Raw genomic sequence first — 16,519 nt, forward strand, 5'->3', positions numbered from 1 at the left:
TGCAACAACCACCTCTATCTAATTCTAAAATATTTTCATTACCCAAAAGAAAACCCTGTACCTGTTAAGCAGACCATTCCAGAGGACAGTGATCTTTAAAAATCTTTTTTATATAACTTTTATTATTTCCCAGTTATAAAAATAACATTGACACAGCATGTTAAAATACTGATATAGAACTACAGAAAAGTAGTTAATTTTATGATAAAGCCACTAGTATCTCAGTCCTTTTTAATGTTGCATTTACTTTTTAAAAAAACAACTTTATTGAGATATAATTCCTATACCATACAATTCACCCACTTAAAGTGTCAGTGTACAATTCAATGGCTTTTAGTATATTCACAGATATGTACAACCACCACCACAGTCAATTTCAGAACATTTTCATTGGGCAGTAATTTTTGCCTCTTCTCTTTGTCAACATCTAGACAGTGTTTGGCACAGAGTATATACTCAAATAATATTTGTTGAATGAATGAAATGCACTGAGAATGTAATCATTAGTTCAACAAACATTTAATGAGTGCGTACTATGTGCTGACAACTGAAGGACATACAAAAGGGCAGAAAGACACTGGGTTTGCCCTTAGGGAGAGGACAGTCTAGTGGTAATAGAAGAAAATTACATAGAAATAAGGTGGATGATGTCAGCAGTATAGAAAGGATATTATGGCAATTTAGAGAAGGGTAATATTGCTGGAGGGGTTACTATCGTTAATTGACTTTAAATAGTTATATGCTATATTGTTACTTCAGCAGGGCTCCATTATCACATTCCAGGTTGTATAGAAACCAGATTCCTCTCAATCTCTACCTCAGAAACAAAAAATCTCCTTATAAGGCTGTGTCATCTATTATGATCGACAAAAACTATGAGGAGAGCACTTTAGTGAGTCTCTGGTGTAACAATAATTCTTGGAATCCTGTCATGTCATTCTTTTGAAATCTTAATGCTTTCTTATGCATAATGTATGTATTATGCCATCTCATAACAGTTTTTTCCCCTAAATTGAAAAGATACATCTTTCTGAGGGAGGGAGTGGTAAGTATTGAGTAAAGTATCTTCCTTGTCCCATTGTCCCTAATTCTTTAAAGAGGCATTTATTGGAAACCTTCCCTCAGGAGGATTTTTACTTGGGATAATGGAATGAAATTCTGCAGTGGTGGTGATGACAGTGGCCCAGAGGCAAACCAGGACAACTACAGTCAACACTTCTCTAGCATTTAACTACATGCCACCACTGTGCTAAGTGCTCCATATACATCTCATTTAATTCTCACAGCAACTCTATGAAGTAGATCGGTTGTTATCCTTATTATATAGGTGAGAAAACTGAGGCCCAGAGAAGTTAAATTGCTTCTTTAAGGCTCTTCTAGTTCAGTGAGTGTTAGAGGCTGGTTGAGTGAACCATTAATGGTAATACTGCACTGTTCTCTTCCACAGAGAATGTAACATCTGGACATTTGTGCTATGATTATTCATTTATTGACAAATATGTATTGGTTTCCTATTATGTGTCAGGCCCTGTGCTAGGGCTGCAGGGGTGAAAACACAGACCAGACCCCTTGCCAGCGTAGAGTTCATTCTGGTTGGGAAGCTCAGAACTGGGATGAATGGGAACATGTTAATAGACATGGTGTGTTGAGGATGGAGACTTTGAGCAAGGGAAGGGTTGAGTAAATTGCCCCTGGTGTGATCCAGGTAGCGGTGAACTTGAACCTAGCTCTTTTGTCTTATGTCTCACCTGGTGCTTTTACTGCTGAGTCTCAGAGCCTTTACCAGACTTTATGTCTGTTTTTATAGTTGGCCAAATATAAGTATGATGTGCCACTTAAAAGGGGAGCTGCATCTCCCATCTGGAAGCTCCTTGGAAGAGTCCTTTGAGGATGATGTAGATCTTGAGGATGACTAGATATTTCCAGTTTGTCCTCAGAATTCGGCTTTGCTTTGGAAAGCTTTTTATTCAGATATAATGGAGAGCTGAACTGGGTTAGGTCAACGAGACTGATCATGGAGCTAAAAATGATTCTTTTTAAAGAATTCATTGTGTGGATTGTCTCTACGTAGAAATGTTCTCTCTCCTGCTAGAGTAGGAGGAAAGTGGCAGGCAGTGTATGTGAAGCCATGTGTCAGAAACACCACGGGTAGTTATAAGACATGGGAGGAGAATTCCTGACCTCTCAGGTAATGGAACACTTGGAGGACCCCGAAGTAGAAGAAAGTGATCTTTGCCCTTACCAAATGTGTTTGTGAAGCCAGTCTCGACTTCAGTAGTCTTAAGAAAACATTCGATTGAGAAACAATTGTTTTTACATGAAATTGTTGACACATGGATAAACAAAGATACACACACACTCCTAAGGATACAATGAACAGAAATTTTCTGAACTTGCTGGTTGAGGAGACAGGTTTACTAGAACTTTTTGGCAATAGGGATTTGCTATTGGAGTGGAACCTCCCTATCATTTGGACTTTAAAAATAGACTGGCTGCTGATCTGTTTGACACTAAGTAAAGTCCTGCCTAAAAATTGGGCCATGGACTTATTAAATCATTGCCTGGAGTTCTTTTCAACATGATGAAAGTGGGTCTGGATTTTTTTAAGGAAGAGTTTTGTCACCTTCCACTTCTCCTTTCCCTCCCCTAGAAGAAGGAAAATGTTACCTAAGTTCTATATCTGTGCTGGTCTAACATCATCAGGTCAGTGCCAGACACTAGATGAAGCTCAATACATGTCTATTGATTAAATGAAGATAACAAGTTATAGTTTCCTTGTGGGATAATGGTCCCAGTTCTGATAAGAACAAGAATCTGGTTTGATTTCTTTGGGTTCTGTCTCTTCCTCTGAACTCAGCTAAAGATGGAATGAAAGCAAAATAAACCAGAAGTCAACACAGAAAAGTAATTATAGAAACTTACTTTGGGGATGACTATTGACTTAGGCTAGTTTTAGAATCTCACGAGAGGTGTAAAATAACCTTTGTTGTCTCAGTGGTGGGATTTATTGTAAAGCATTAGATTGTGATGGGAGCAACCAAGCTTCCCTTAGCTCTTGCTATTTGGGGAAGGAGCTGATTTTTGTCCTCAGCCACAGGGAACACCTTTATAAAAATTCAAAGGACTGTTATGATTGTAGTTGGTACAAATTAGGTCATTTTCATCGAGAGAGGCCAAAACTGAAAGGACTGGAGCTACTTTCTGAGTTACTTTCCTTGCAGTTGTTTGGGGTTTAACTTCTAGACTCTGTGTTTTGTTGAACTTTCCTTCTTCCAAGGCTCTTTACTTCAGTTCCTTCCTCGTTTTTTGCATTTCCCTTCCCAGGCCTCCTCAGAACAAAGCCCATATGGTCATTCTTCCTGTATGATTCTCTGAGGGCTAAGAAGGAATTTCTTGAGGGAGATTTTCATTATCCTGTTGCTTGCTTAGGTCAGAGTTTGACTGCTGGACACTTTTCACTATCATAAACTGCTCTGAATTCTAAATTGGAACAATGGAGATCATTGAGTACAGTTATACTTCATTTTAGAAACTCCACTTGGAACTCTGTACAAAGTGAAAGGCTTTCTGGGTGAGAGAGAGATGTACTGTTTGGTTTCTTAAAGATTGGTATGATATTAGATGGTCACTTTACTAAGAGTCGGCTATAAAGCCAGTATTAATATGTTGTTTTGATCAGCGAGAAAGGAGTCATCAGAAGCAAGCAGCAAGATAATTTTGGGTAGAGTCGGTTTGGATCTCACTGCATTGCCGATTTAGTCTCTGAATGAGTAACTTCTGAACAACAAGCTTGTTCAAGCCCAGCTGCTATTGCTGTGTATCAGGATGTTTTCCCAGTTGGCTGGTCTTTAAATAATAATGGGTAATTATTGAGTGCTTACAGTGTTCCAGGCTTTGTGCTATGCCCTTTATGTGCTTTATCTCATTTAGTCCCCTCTGTATCCCTAAGGGTTGTAGAATCTGTTATCTTGTTTCCCTGAGGCTTCAGTAGTTAAATAACTTCCTCAAGGCCACACAGTGGCAAAGCCAGGAGTGGAATACCAGTGTTTCTGATTGGTCTGAGGTCCAAGAGATGGTCTAGCAAGTTGGGGGGACTGGAGGCAGAAGTTGGGAGGGGGGGCTTTGGTGTCACTCCTGCTTTCGCTGTTTTGAAAAGGCTGAGGACTATTTGTAGAGTTGGGTGGCCAGTTGGCCCAGCTCAGAGTCAGGTAGCTTATTTCACTCCAGGAATGGAGCGAAGTGGGATCATTGATAGCAAACAGGCAGAACAAGTAGGGCGGGAGCCTTGTTCCCTTCTGGCCCCTTCTTTTCCTCATGGAAAGGAATCTTATCTTTTCCTCCCCTAACTGAAAACCAGTCTTGCTACCACCTAGGCCTAAGCTGTTCTCTCCTTCTGGCTCATGTAAGGATGAATTTAGTATAATAGGGAGCAAAATAATATGAAAGGTAGGCGAATTAAAAATGAAGCATGTTTTTTGTGTGCAAAGCATTTTCTCACTTATCTATTTATGTGATTAACCATCACTATACAATCAAAGAAGGCAAAGATGGTTATATCCTCACTTTACACAGAAAAAACGCAATCATTGCATGTTCAATGATTATTTAGGGCTGTCAGTAGAAAAACTAGCCTAGAGCTTTGAGCTCCTTGCCCCAGAATTCTTTGCAGAGAGTGGACTCAGAGGCATATGCCCAACACATGAACACATGTCTTTAACATACCCCAAGACACCAGGTGCCAAAATAATATCCCCAGATGCTGATATGGAGGGTTTTATTTTCATCCTTAATAAATAGTTAACAAAAATATTATGTACATCATTTAGTGGGCACTTAATCAATGTGGGTACTAAGACAATTCTGTACCTAAAGATTCCCATGTGCTCTTTTTCAGGCGCCTGTTCTTACATATCTGGATAGTAGTTGTCTTTTTGTGGGCTCACAGATTTATGACAGTAGATTTCCAAGGATGAAAGTCCCTAGCCTAGTCGTCTTTCCAAGGACTGTTTAAGAAGATGGATGGCTCTTAGAGTGAGTGAGCCACCCTGACCTTACCTGACTTCTTGCTGGTAGAGGTTTATGGAGCTTTTGTTTTATTTCTCTTGCTGGCCAGTGTAGCAGCTTGGAACCAGGCTGGCTGAGTGACACTGTTCCAAAATGGGCTGTTATACCCCCAAATGGGGTGTAACTTCTTGTTCCTCTCAGTTGTCTGGGAGATCAGTGAACTCATCACCAAGTTTGTTGAATGCTGCTGCATGTGTTAAGCCCTGTGGAAGATACAGGGTGAAAAAAAAGTGATTAGAATACCTAGTAAGGTGCCTGGCATTTATTTTTATTCATTCAATAACTGGATATTGAGCTCCCCCTCTGAGCTATGTTGTGTTCCAAGTGCTGGGGATGTAAAGATAAAAGCGAAGGACACTGTCACTGCAGTGGGCATTCAGTAAGTTGTTAGAATTATCTAGCATTAAGGCTCCTAATGATGTAACAATAGTGATGCTATTAGTAGATAATGACTGGTTTAACATCTTGATTATGGGAAATGAGGGCCTATATTATCACACCTGTGGTCTGTTTACATTTCTCTATCAAACCAGCACACTCTTAAATATCAGGAAGGTGTTTTTTCTCTTATGGCTGGAGGATACTTGCTGTAAAGGTTCATCATTCCTTTAGCTGGAATAAAACATTACCTGTTTGGATTAGTAGCTTTGATCCTGGGGTTCTGCGTTCTGAGAGTATTGGCCCTGAGCCTCTTTCTGGAGCTCCAGTCTGGTATCTCACTGGCACTAGGTCTCTTCCTTCTCGGCCTTACTCTTAATAAGAACTGCAGTGTTCTTTAAACTGTAAACAGAAATTATGGAGGGATGAAGTTTGACCAGTGTTTTTTTTTAAATAACAGCTTGATTGAGAAGTAATTCACATACCATATATTTCACCCTTTTAAAGTGTACAAATTAAAGTGTTTTTAGTATATTCGTGAAGTCGTACAACCCTTACCACTGTCTAACTTCAGAGCATTTTCATCACCCCAATAGAAACCCCGTATCCATTAGCAGTAACTCCCTAGTCCCCTCTTCCCTCAACCTCTGGCAACCACTAATATACTTTCTGTCTCTGTGAATTTGCCTAGAGTGGAATGTTTCGTATAAATGGAATCATAGAATGTGTAACACTTTTTGTCTGGCCTCTTTAACTTAGCACAATGTTTTCAAAGTTTGTCCACGTTGTAGCATGTGTTAGTACTTTATTCCTTTTTATGGCTGAATAATATTACATTGTGTGGCTATACCACATTTTATATATCCATTCATCAGTTGGTGGACATATGGGTGGCTTCCACTTTTTGGTTATTATGAATAATGGTGCTATGAACATTCATGTTTAGGTTTTGTGTGGACATATGTTTTCAGTTTTCTTGGGTACATACCTAGGAGTAGAATTACTGAGACATATGGTAACCCTATGTTTAACTTTTTGAGAAATTGCCACACTGTTTTCTAAAGTGGCAGTGCTGTTTTATGTTCCTACCAGCAGTATGTGAGCATTGCAGTTTCTCTACATCCTTACCAATGCTTGTTATTATTTTTTGATCATAGCCATCCTAATGGGTGTGAAGTGATATCTCATTGTGGTTTTGATTTGCATTTCCCAATGACTAATGATGTTGCGTGTGATTTCATGTGCTTAATGGCCATTTGCATATCATCTTTGGAGAAATGTCTATGCCAAAAAATTTTTTTTTTTTTTTTTTTTTTTGCTTAAAATTGAGGTCGTTTCTTTAAAATATTTAATTAGGTTATTTTTTTTCTTTGTTGAGTTCTTTATATACCCTGGACACTAGTCCCTTATCAAATGTATGATTTACAAATATGTTCTCCCATTCTTTGGGTTGTCTTCACTGTCTCGATGGTATCATTTACAAAACGAAAGTTTTCAGTTTTGATGAAGTCCATTTTATCTATTTTTTGTTGTGTGCCTTTGGTGTCATATCTAAACAATCACTACATAATCCAAAGTCAGAAAGATTTGCTCCTGTGTCTTCTGAGAATTTTATAATTTTAGCTCTTTCATGACCACTAAGTTCTTATACTGTCTGAGGCTTTGAAAATTCCTGTTAGCTGTTTGCTAGGGAAAGGACTGGGTGTGAGGCTGTTATCCTGGGGCTTCTTTCCCTTGCTCCCTTGGCAAGTCAGTCAAGGACCTTGACTCTGGGAAGCACTTGTTCTTCTTGCACATGTGTCTAGCTATTTTGCCATTTCTCTATTTCATTGTCTTTTTTTTTTTTTTAAGGTAACGAATGAAGAAGACTTTATTAGGAAGTTGGACTGCAAACCTGATCAGCACCTGAAGGTGGTTTCTATTTTTGGAAATACCGGTGATGGAAAGTCTCATACCCTCAATCACACTTTCTTTTATGGCCGTGAGGTCTTCAAAACCTCCCCTGCCCAGGAGTCCTGCACTGTGGGAGTGTGGGCAGCATATGACCCAGTCCACAAAGTAGCAGTAATAGACACGGAAGGGCTCTTGGGGGCTACGGTGAATCTAAGCCAGAGAACACGGCTGCTGCTTAAGGTCCTGGCCATCTCAGACCTCGTCATCTATCGAACTCATGCAGACCGGCTGCATAATGACCTCTTCAAGTTCCTTGGGGATGCCTCAGAAGCATATCTGAAGCACTTCACCAAGGAGCTCAAGGCTACCACTGCCCGCTGTGGTCTGGATGTCCCCTTGTCCACCCTGGGCCCTGCTGTTATCATTTTCCATGAGACTGTGCACACTCAGCTACTGGGCTCTGGTGAGTAGATGGGGTACTTTGTCACAGATTGACTTTTCTCTGTACAGGGCAGCCATTGGGCTGCAGTAGCAATGTGGTGGTTGCTACTGCAACCTTATATCTGCTTGAGAAGACATAAGGAAGTGTTTCCAGAAGGATGGAATGAACCAACCATGCCAAAATCTGTTTATGGTCAGAGCGAGGATTGAGAATTGCCGAATGGCTTTGGCAAAATAGAGGTCCTGGTGATTTGCATAAGACCTCTTTCCCAGGGATGGTGGGCGTGAAAGCCTAATCAGAGTGGGATTGAGAGAGAATAGAAGAAGAGTGAAGGTAATGAGTATATTCAACTCTTTCAAAGAGTTTTACTGTGAAGGGAAGCAGACAGATGAAATGATAGCTGGAGGCTGATGTGGGATTTCAAGGAATTTTCCCTTTTTAAAATTTAAGATGTGAGGTATGCGCAGACATTTGCGTGCTGATGGGAATGAGTCACTGGAAAGGGAACAGTGCAGATGTAAGAGAGAGCCGGAGCATTGGAGTAATACACAAGAGGAAGGGGTGGCCTTAGGAGCATGGACAGTTCATTTATAACAATGGGAGAGAAGGTAGAGTATACGGACACAGCAGCAGGTAAGTAGGTAGGTGTGAGGTGTGTGTGTGTGTGGAAGTTGTCTTATTGTTTCTATTTTCATAGAGGAAAGATCATAGGAAGCAAGAGCATCACCTGAGAGAGAGGATGAGGGAGCAGGTGCAGCAACAATAATTGGATGCAGGTGGAGACAATAGTGTTGGCTCCTAACGCAGTTACACTATTTACCTGTTTATTCCATGCACAATGTCATGTGCTGAGCCCTAGGGCACCGAACTGCAAAAAAAAAAAAAAAACCAAAACACTTCCTACCTTCAAATAAATCATAGTCTAGCTGAGGAGACTGCAGGTGTTCTGTAGTAAATGTAGGTGCTGGAGCTGTGGGAGTACAGAAGAGGGACACATTAAATGGGAACTAGAACACAAAGAGGTGACCTTTGAACTCTAGAGAGTTGGCTAGGTAGAGGAGGGGGTAGGGATGCTGTACGAGGAGCAAACCCCTAGTGGTTCGAAGGAGCAAGTTGTGTCCAGGGAACTGCAGCTAGTTCTGCTATAGCTTCCCAGATTCCATTCTAGCCCCTTTCAGTGCACCCCCACACAGCATCCAGAGAGATCTTTTTAAAAGCTTAATTTATAATTTAGATCATGTCATACTCCTGCTTGCAACCTATCAGTGGCTTCCCACTATATCAAAATAAAATCCAGACTCCAAATTATGGTGTCCTCAGGCTAACTCCTGCCTTCATCTCTGAACTTTTTTTTTTTTTAGGTGAGGCAACCCTTGGTTGACCTCAGATTGCAAGGACCTTGTCAGCTTACAATCTCTTATTTTTTATTTTTCACGCCTACAGCACCTGGTCTTCCTAGGTGGTCTCCCATCCAAGTACTAACCAGGCCCAATCCTGCTTAGCTTCCGAGATCAGGCGGGATTGGGCTTGTTCAGGGTGGCATGGCCGTAGACTGAACTCTTTCTCCTGTTATCCTCCTCCATTCCCTCCCCCTGCTCATTAAATGCTCTCCCCGCTTCATGTGTGTGCACGCTTGCACGCCTACTCTGGTAGCCATACCAGCCTTTTCTCTGTTCCCACCTTTGCCTATGCTGTTCTTTTTATCTGGGAAACTCTGCTCCCAGCAAGCCATACTTTTTTTCAGTTTCAACTCAACTCTCATCTCCTTGGAGCCTTTGCCAACCGTCTCGTGTAAAGTTGTCCTTCCTCCATTCTACTGGTTGTGCTCTTATTGCATCACCCTGTTCATTTGCGTCAGAGCACCTGTTGCCATCTGAAATCATCCTGTATGTTGGCTTACTTGATTTTCTTTTTTTCCCATTAGAATGGCAGCTCCACAGAGTCAGGAACCTTGCCTATCTTATTTATTGCTGTATCTAAAAAGCTTTGCTGAGTGCTTAACACAGTAGGCTCTCATCAGATGTTTGCTGGATGAATAAATGAAGAGGCTCAGTGTGTCTGAAGCATAGATTATACAAGGAGGAATGGTGGAGATACTCTGTAATCTGAGTGTGGATGGCTTTGACTCAGTCTTCAAGTATGACAGACAGCACCTCCTAAAGGATTTTAAGCAGAGAGTTAGATGTTCAGATCTCTGTTTTCAAAGGATCCCCTAGCAGCCTGTGGCAGGCTGAACTGGAGGCAGCCTGTTACATGCCTGGAGGCAAGGAGACCAGCAGGAGGTATCAAGGTTGTAGGTGAGAAGTGATGGGGGCTGAACCAGGGCAGTGGCAGTAGGAAAGAAGTGGACAGACTGGGGCCATCTTAAGGAGTTAGAATCTGAAGGACCTGGGTCTAGTGGAAAGACGAGACATGTAAATGTTTCAGAATGGAAGAAGAAACTCATAGCAAGTGACTGCAAGGTAAGGAGAGGAGGTTGGAAATGCTGACGTTAGGATGCCTCCTGGGGTCAGCATTTTCATGCCACTTTGGATCTTTACAGCTTGATTGAGGGGAAGGTTTACTTTCCAGTAAAGGGTTTTAAAATAACCAGCTCTTAAAAAATAACTTTTCTTTATCTCTTTCTTCTTCCTTCTTTCTTTCTTTCTTTCTTTCTTTCTTTCTTTCTTTCTTTCTTTCTTTCTTTCTTTCTTTCTTTCTTTCTTTTTCTTTCTTTCTTTCTTTTCTCTTTCTTTCTTTCTTTCTTTCTTTCTCTTTCTTTCTGTCTGTCTTTGTGCTGTGCACTATGCTAGATTTTTTTTTTAAATAATATGCTAACTTACTATATCTTTGTTATTCAGCTGAGTCAATAGCAGCCCATTTTACAGATGAAGAAACTGAACTGAGAGAGCTTAAGTTATGTAACCAAGAAGGTTCCAGCTAGTAAGTTGCAAACTTGGGATTCAAAACAAGGTCTTCTAACTTATAAATCCAGATGTTTCTGGAATACCACTCACTGCCGCTGCTTGAAACCTTGAGATGGAATTGAGGCAGCCAGAGTTTATGCAGGGTAGAAGGACCGGTGTCAGAATTGTGGGCAAATTGATAATTAAATTTTTCCTATCTTATAGACTTTCTGATTTTGTTTGATCATGTTCCATTTCTGGATAGAGGGTTTCTAGGTGGTAGTTAGTAGGCAAAGGAATTATCTCTGCTTTACAAATGAGCAGAACCAAGCTCCCATAATTGTTTGGGAACAGTGATTATATATCTAAGGACAAGCTGTGAGATGTGGTTTTGGGGGCAAGTGAAGTTGGTAAGGCTCCGCTGACCACGGGGATACTGCCTGCTCTTTCCTTCAAAACTTACAGCCACAGGAAGAGTTTAGGAGGAAATAGGTTTAGGGATTAACTGCAGAATTTTGGTTACTTCTCTTTGATGACTTGACTTTTAAATTTGAGCTAAAGCCATATCTCCAGTGTTAATAGAAGTGATTTTTTTTGTTGTTAAAAATTAACAGAAATTTAAAAAATTCTTGCAGCTTTTACCTCCAAAACTTTTATTGAATCCATTTGTACTACCAGTCCCCAAATTTCTAGATAATTTTTGGTGAAACTATGGGGAGGTTCGTACTCTCATACATTAGCAGTTACTTCACGGCTTCACCAATATAAGACCAGCATTTTCAAAGTAGCTATTTATTTTAAGTGTTGTTAGTAGTTTAGTGGTTAAATATGTCCACAGGATGGAAGACTATTTAGCTGTTAAAAAGAATAAGGAACTTCTCAGTATATCATGATAAGGACAGATACTTACAGTAGTTATTAAATGATAAAAGCAGTTGCATATACATATTGGTAAGTGTAGAAAAAAAGTGAAAAGGTAGACATTGAATTTTAGTTACTTTTGGGAAGTAGGAGGGAGCAGAGGACATTTTTCTCTTTGTATTTTGAATTTTTTATGAACAGATTAAAAAACTCTTCCTTGAAGTATAACGCACATACAGAAAAGTGCACATTATATCAAAAATGTAAAACGTGATGAATTTTCATAATCTGAATGTACCCGTGAAATCAGGACCAGATCATGACACACCAGCACCCTTCATCGAAGCTCTTCTCAGGCTCTCTTCTAGGCAAGAGTAACCTGAGTTCTAACAGCATAGATGGTTTCACTTGTTTATGTCTTTTATATGGAATCAGACTGTGTATTACTTTCATAATGAAAGATAGGTGACTTTTTGTTTTTAAAGGAAAGTTACTGTTCATGTACCTGTTTCTGCTTGTCCAGATCACCCATCAGAGGTGCCAGAGAAGCTCATCCAGGACCGGTTCCGGAAGCTGGGTCGCTTCCCTGAAGCTTTCAGTTCCATTCACTACAAGGGAACAAGGACTTACAACCCTCCCACAGACTTCTCTGGGCTTCGGCGTGCTTTGGAGCAGCAGCTAGAGAACAATACCACCCGTTCTCCCCGGCACCCAGGAGTCATCTTCAAAGCCCTGAAGGTCAGTTGGCTCCTGCCCCTAGTGCTTCTCATGGAGGTACCAGTGGGTGGTGAGAACACTCAGTTCTCCAGCTTTAGTTTGGTGCTGGTGATTGGAAACCTGGCCTGGAAAGAGGTTATAAGAAAAAGAAGCACATGAATGCAGTTTGCACCTGTCAAATGATCTCATCTTGCTAGGAGCCACAAGTACAGAGGAATCTTGGCTGATAGTTAAAAAGTGACAGGTCTTCATCTTAGAGAAAAACTAGGCTTTTAGGGAATAGGAAAAAGCATTCATTTCTGAGTGGTGTGGCTGACCTTGTGTTGAGGCTCAGTTATCTGGACAGCCTTGGTGCTTTTTCTTCATATGAACTCTGCCTTTTTTTTTTTTTTTAACCTAAATTAATTTATTCCAGAAGGCAACATTTTATAATCACTATGAATGGAAAACTAGTATCACAGGCAGAAATTTTGCCAAGACAAAAAATAAAAACAGATACACAATAACAATAATTGCTGTTTATTAGGTACCAAAGTTCAGAGGACCATATATGGATTCGTTCATTTAATCTTTATATCAACTCTGTGAGCTAAGTACTATTACCATCCTTATTTTGCAGATGAGGAAACCAAGGCATAGAGAGATGAAGTTATTTCACATAGTTCCTAAGTGGCAACAGGCGTAAACCCTGGTTGTTTACTCTAGAGCTCCTTCTCATAACCAGGAAGACTCTTGCCTCTCAACAAATAAAATACTATATTATTTCCTCACTAGAGACTGTTGCTCATGGAAAGCTCTGAGACTGGGACTTGTTTTTTCTCTATTTAAAAGGGAGATTAGCAGCAAGTGTTCAGGAGATGCTAAAGATACAGGATTACCTAAGTGAGACTTTCCTCTTAACAGAATCTGAAATTTTGAAAAAGAATTGAAAGGAGACTAATTTCTGCTGTGGAATTTGATGTTATTCAGTGTATCACCAAAATCATGTTGTGTGCCACCTAAAATTCATCTTGTATACACCATTGATGTGTGGCCTACCTTTTGGGAAACCTCTCTAAGCATTGTGTCTTCCTCTGTTACAATCTTGTGTATCCCAACAGTGGTATCAGTGTATTGTTTTGATAATACACCAAAATCCCGTTACAAAGCACCTTGTTGTTCCAGTTTCCCCTGTCCTGATAATAGATGGCACTTGCTTCTTTGTAACAGAGGCACTGCCACCTAGGTCGGCTGTGAGCCCTTCAACTGTGACAGGCACTGTGTAACCCATTTGAGGCCCTCTAGGATTGATTAATCTGTTGTTCTTTCTTTATCAAACAGCATCTTCATTTAAGCCTCACAGGTATCTATGTAGGTGGCAATCACTGCTGTACTAGATATCATCAGCTCACTCCTACAATGGTACAGCTACTCTACCAATTCTACATTTTTATAGCCATCAACAGACCAAAAAAATCACTGGAACAGTGGCAGTACTGGGAACAGATGGTATAATTGAAAACCGTGACTTGAGATATTACTGATTATTGAAAATTGCCATTTTAGAATTGATCAGGTAATCTCAATGAAATTTTGATGTCTTATCACACATGCATTGGTCAAAGCATTCCCTGGGCCTAGTGATAGCTGGGAAGAGTTTTCCCAAAAGAAATTTAGAAGTTGTTGATATCTTTATGGGAATAAGAATTCTAATTTTAGAAGTTTGTCTGATGATCTATTTATGTTGCATTTGTCTAAATTCATATCCTCTGGCTTACGTAAGTGTAGAAAATGTTGGCTACACAGAAGAGTATAATGATGGAAACAAAGACCACCCATAATAGCCACTGTTAACACTGCCCTTACAGAATGTGTTCTGTGCATTAAAAATATATATACTTTTTCATATTATAGATGTAAATTTGTAATCTTTTCCCTGTGTAATATCATAAACATTTTATTATATTATTAGAAGGTTTTTCTAAGTTATTTTGATAGTTGTACAATATTTCATTGTCTGGATACATCAAAATAACAAATAACAAGTATTGGACAAGAGATTATTAGTAAATTTTCTTTACTGTAAATAACACCTAACATAAATATTTATATTTATGATATAAATAACAACTAAATATCATAAAGCTCTTTCTATATCTGGAATTATTTTTCTAGGTTATATTTTGTTGAAGTAGAAGATTATGATAAAGGGTATGTGTATGTATATATACATAAACAGTAAATATCACATATCTATCATTTCACATAGTTGGATACAGCATCTGATTTTAAACATTTTTGCTTATTTAGTGACTTTTTTCTATTTTGCTTATTTTAGTATTTCAATGATTTTATTTCAACACAATCTTTTATTTTCACTGTATTCTTTATTTTACCTTACTTTGTAATAAATTCATCAAATCGATCCCTGTGAATACTGCTTACTTTTTGTGCACACCTCTGTGTTGTAATGGCTGCAGGCTTAGGACAGAGGCACAAGAAAGGAGGGCTTTTGGAGCAGTCCTTGCAGGTAGTCCTTGCTGGAGAAAGGACAAGGAAATGTTGACAGGAGGATTGGAGCTAGGGATTTGAGGATGCCTGGAGGGTTAAGGGATAGAGACTGAGACCGGAAGGGGTAAGAAAAGGGGGTTCCCGTAAAGCCAGGCAGGCCCTAGTTTACACAGGAACAAATTTTGGGCACATGTTGCTTTGCTTAATCCATTGAGTTTAAAAGGTTTGCAGTGGGGCACAATATAAACAATTAGTGAATCTGGGTAAATTGTGTATGGGCGTTCCTTGTACTATTCTTGCAACGTTTCTATTAGTTTGAAATTATATATCAAAATGAAAAGTTACTCCCCAAAACACATTTGTGGTTTTTACATAGTGGTTGCTATAGGCCAGAAGTTTTTGTCCCCTCAAAATTCATAGGTTGAAATCCTAATGCCCAGTTACATGGTTTTAGGGAAGACTTTGGAGATAATTGAGTGGAGCCCTCATGAATGAGATTAATGCCCTTATGAGAGAAGCCCCAGAGAGCTCCCTAGCTCCTTTGGCCACGTGAGGACACAGTGAGAAGTCCCCATCTGTGAACCAGAAAGCGGGTTCTCACCAGAGCCTGACCATGCTGGCGCCCAGATCTTGGACTTCCAGCCTCCAGAACTGTGAGAAATAAATTTCTGTTAAGCCACCCAGTTTCTGTGGTATTTTGTTATAGCAGCCTGAATGGACTAAGGCAGTGGTTGGTTAAAAGCTTGGGCTTTGGAGTCAGACAGATTTGTGTTGGAATCCCAGTTCTGCTTACCATCTGCTTGGTTTTGGGAAATTTGTTCGTTCATTCATTCATTGAACAGATAAATGAGTGCATGATGTGCCAGGTAGAGTTTGAGGTGCTGGAAATATAATGGAGTACAAGATAGACAACAACCATTGCCTTTCCCAGGACTCCTTCAAACTTTTTTCTCATCTGTACAACAGGGGTACTGATAGAATGTTCCTAATGAATTTGAGGTGGAGATTAAATAGAAACAACATACTTTAAGAAACAAAGTACTTAGTATATGGTAAATGCTCAACAAGTGTTAACTATTGTGAATATTAAGGGAAAAACTATGAAAAATGATTATATTTGAATAATTCATGAAATACATTACTTCTAATTAGAATTTGAGATTAAAGCATATTTAAATGTACTGGCTACTGGCTTTGTCATGACTCAGAGGACTTAAAAGTGAAGATGACACCCACCTATTGCAAACATTCTCCAAAGAAGCCGAATCCCTACTATGTTATATAAAGGGCTATAAATCTGATCAGTATGAATTTTGATGACTAGGCCAATGGCTGGGTTAATGTTTGAGTAAGACCATCAGGAACACTGAGTGCTGTAAGTAGTAATTAGTGCAGAGATTTCACCCTCAGGAGTCTTGGATGGCCTACTCCAGGCCAGTTTGTTAGGCACTTTTGAGAAAAATAGTTGTACTGTATTCTTATGAGGTGATAGGAACCATGAAGCTTTCTGTGATTAAATTGAGCCTGGTCAACTGGAGTTCTGATGATTCTCGGTAACTGGTGTCCTCAGGGTTTCACCTGGACCCAGTATTTTCTATTCTCTGAGGTAGGGGCTGTGCTGTACTGAGGTGTGGGGCCCACTGCTTCTGTCCATGGGAAGGAGTTGTCTAAGAATTATTTTTTAGGCTCTCCCCAGGGAATTGTGGGGTTCTTACAACTTACTCAAATCCTTGAAAAAATTGTTTTTGTCCTTTTTTGGTTGTTGTTTTAATTCATCTACTTCAAATTA

At 39.7% G+C, this 16,519-nt stretch overlaps 1 protein-coding gene and 1 pseudogene across 5 annotated transcripts in view; one reads left to right on the forward strand and one right to left on the reverse strand.

The window, feature by feature from the left end:
* The window catches only part of ZFYVE1 (zinc finger FYVE-type containing 1), a 45,923-nt gene that overhangs the window by 12,086 nt on the left and 17,318 nt on the right, over positions 1-16,519 (forward strand). For 3 of the 5 annotated variants that reach the window (XM_011370914.2, XM_011370915.2, XM_023537022.1), the window contains exons 3-4: positions 7,294-7,798; positions 12,047-12,261. In XM_011370914.2, the coding sequence (XP_011369216.1) occupies positions 7,294-7,798; positions 12,047-12,261 (720 nt within the window). Of the gene's footprint in view, positions 1-7,293; positions 7,799-9,277; positions 10,075-10,552; positions 10,700-12,046; positions 12,262-16,519 lie in introns of those variants that run through there. The other 2 variants (XM_023537023.1, XM_023537024.1) reach the window with 2 other exon arrangements.
* LOC111746122 lies at positions 9,212-9,330 on the reverse strand (annotated as a pseudogene).

Source organism: Pteropus vampyrus, unplaced genomic scaffold (genome assembly GCF_000151845.1).
Source record: "Pteropus vampyrus isolate Shadow unplaced genomic scaffold, Pvam_2.0 Scaffold177, whole genome shotgun sequence".
Classification (NCBI taxonomy): Eukaryota; Metazoa; Chordata; class Mammalia; order Chiroptera; family Pteropodidae; genus Pteropus; species Pteropus vampyrus.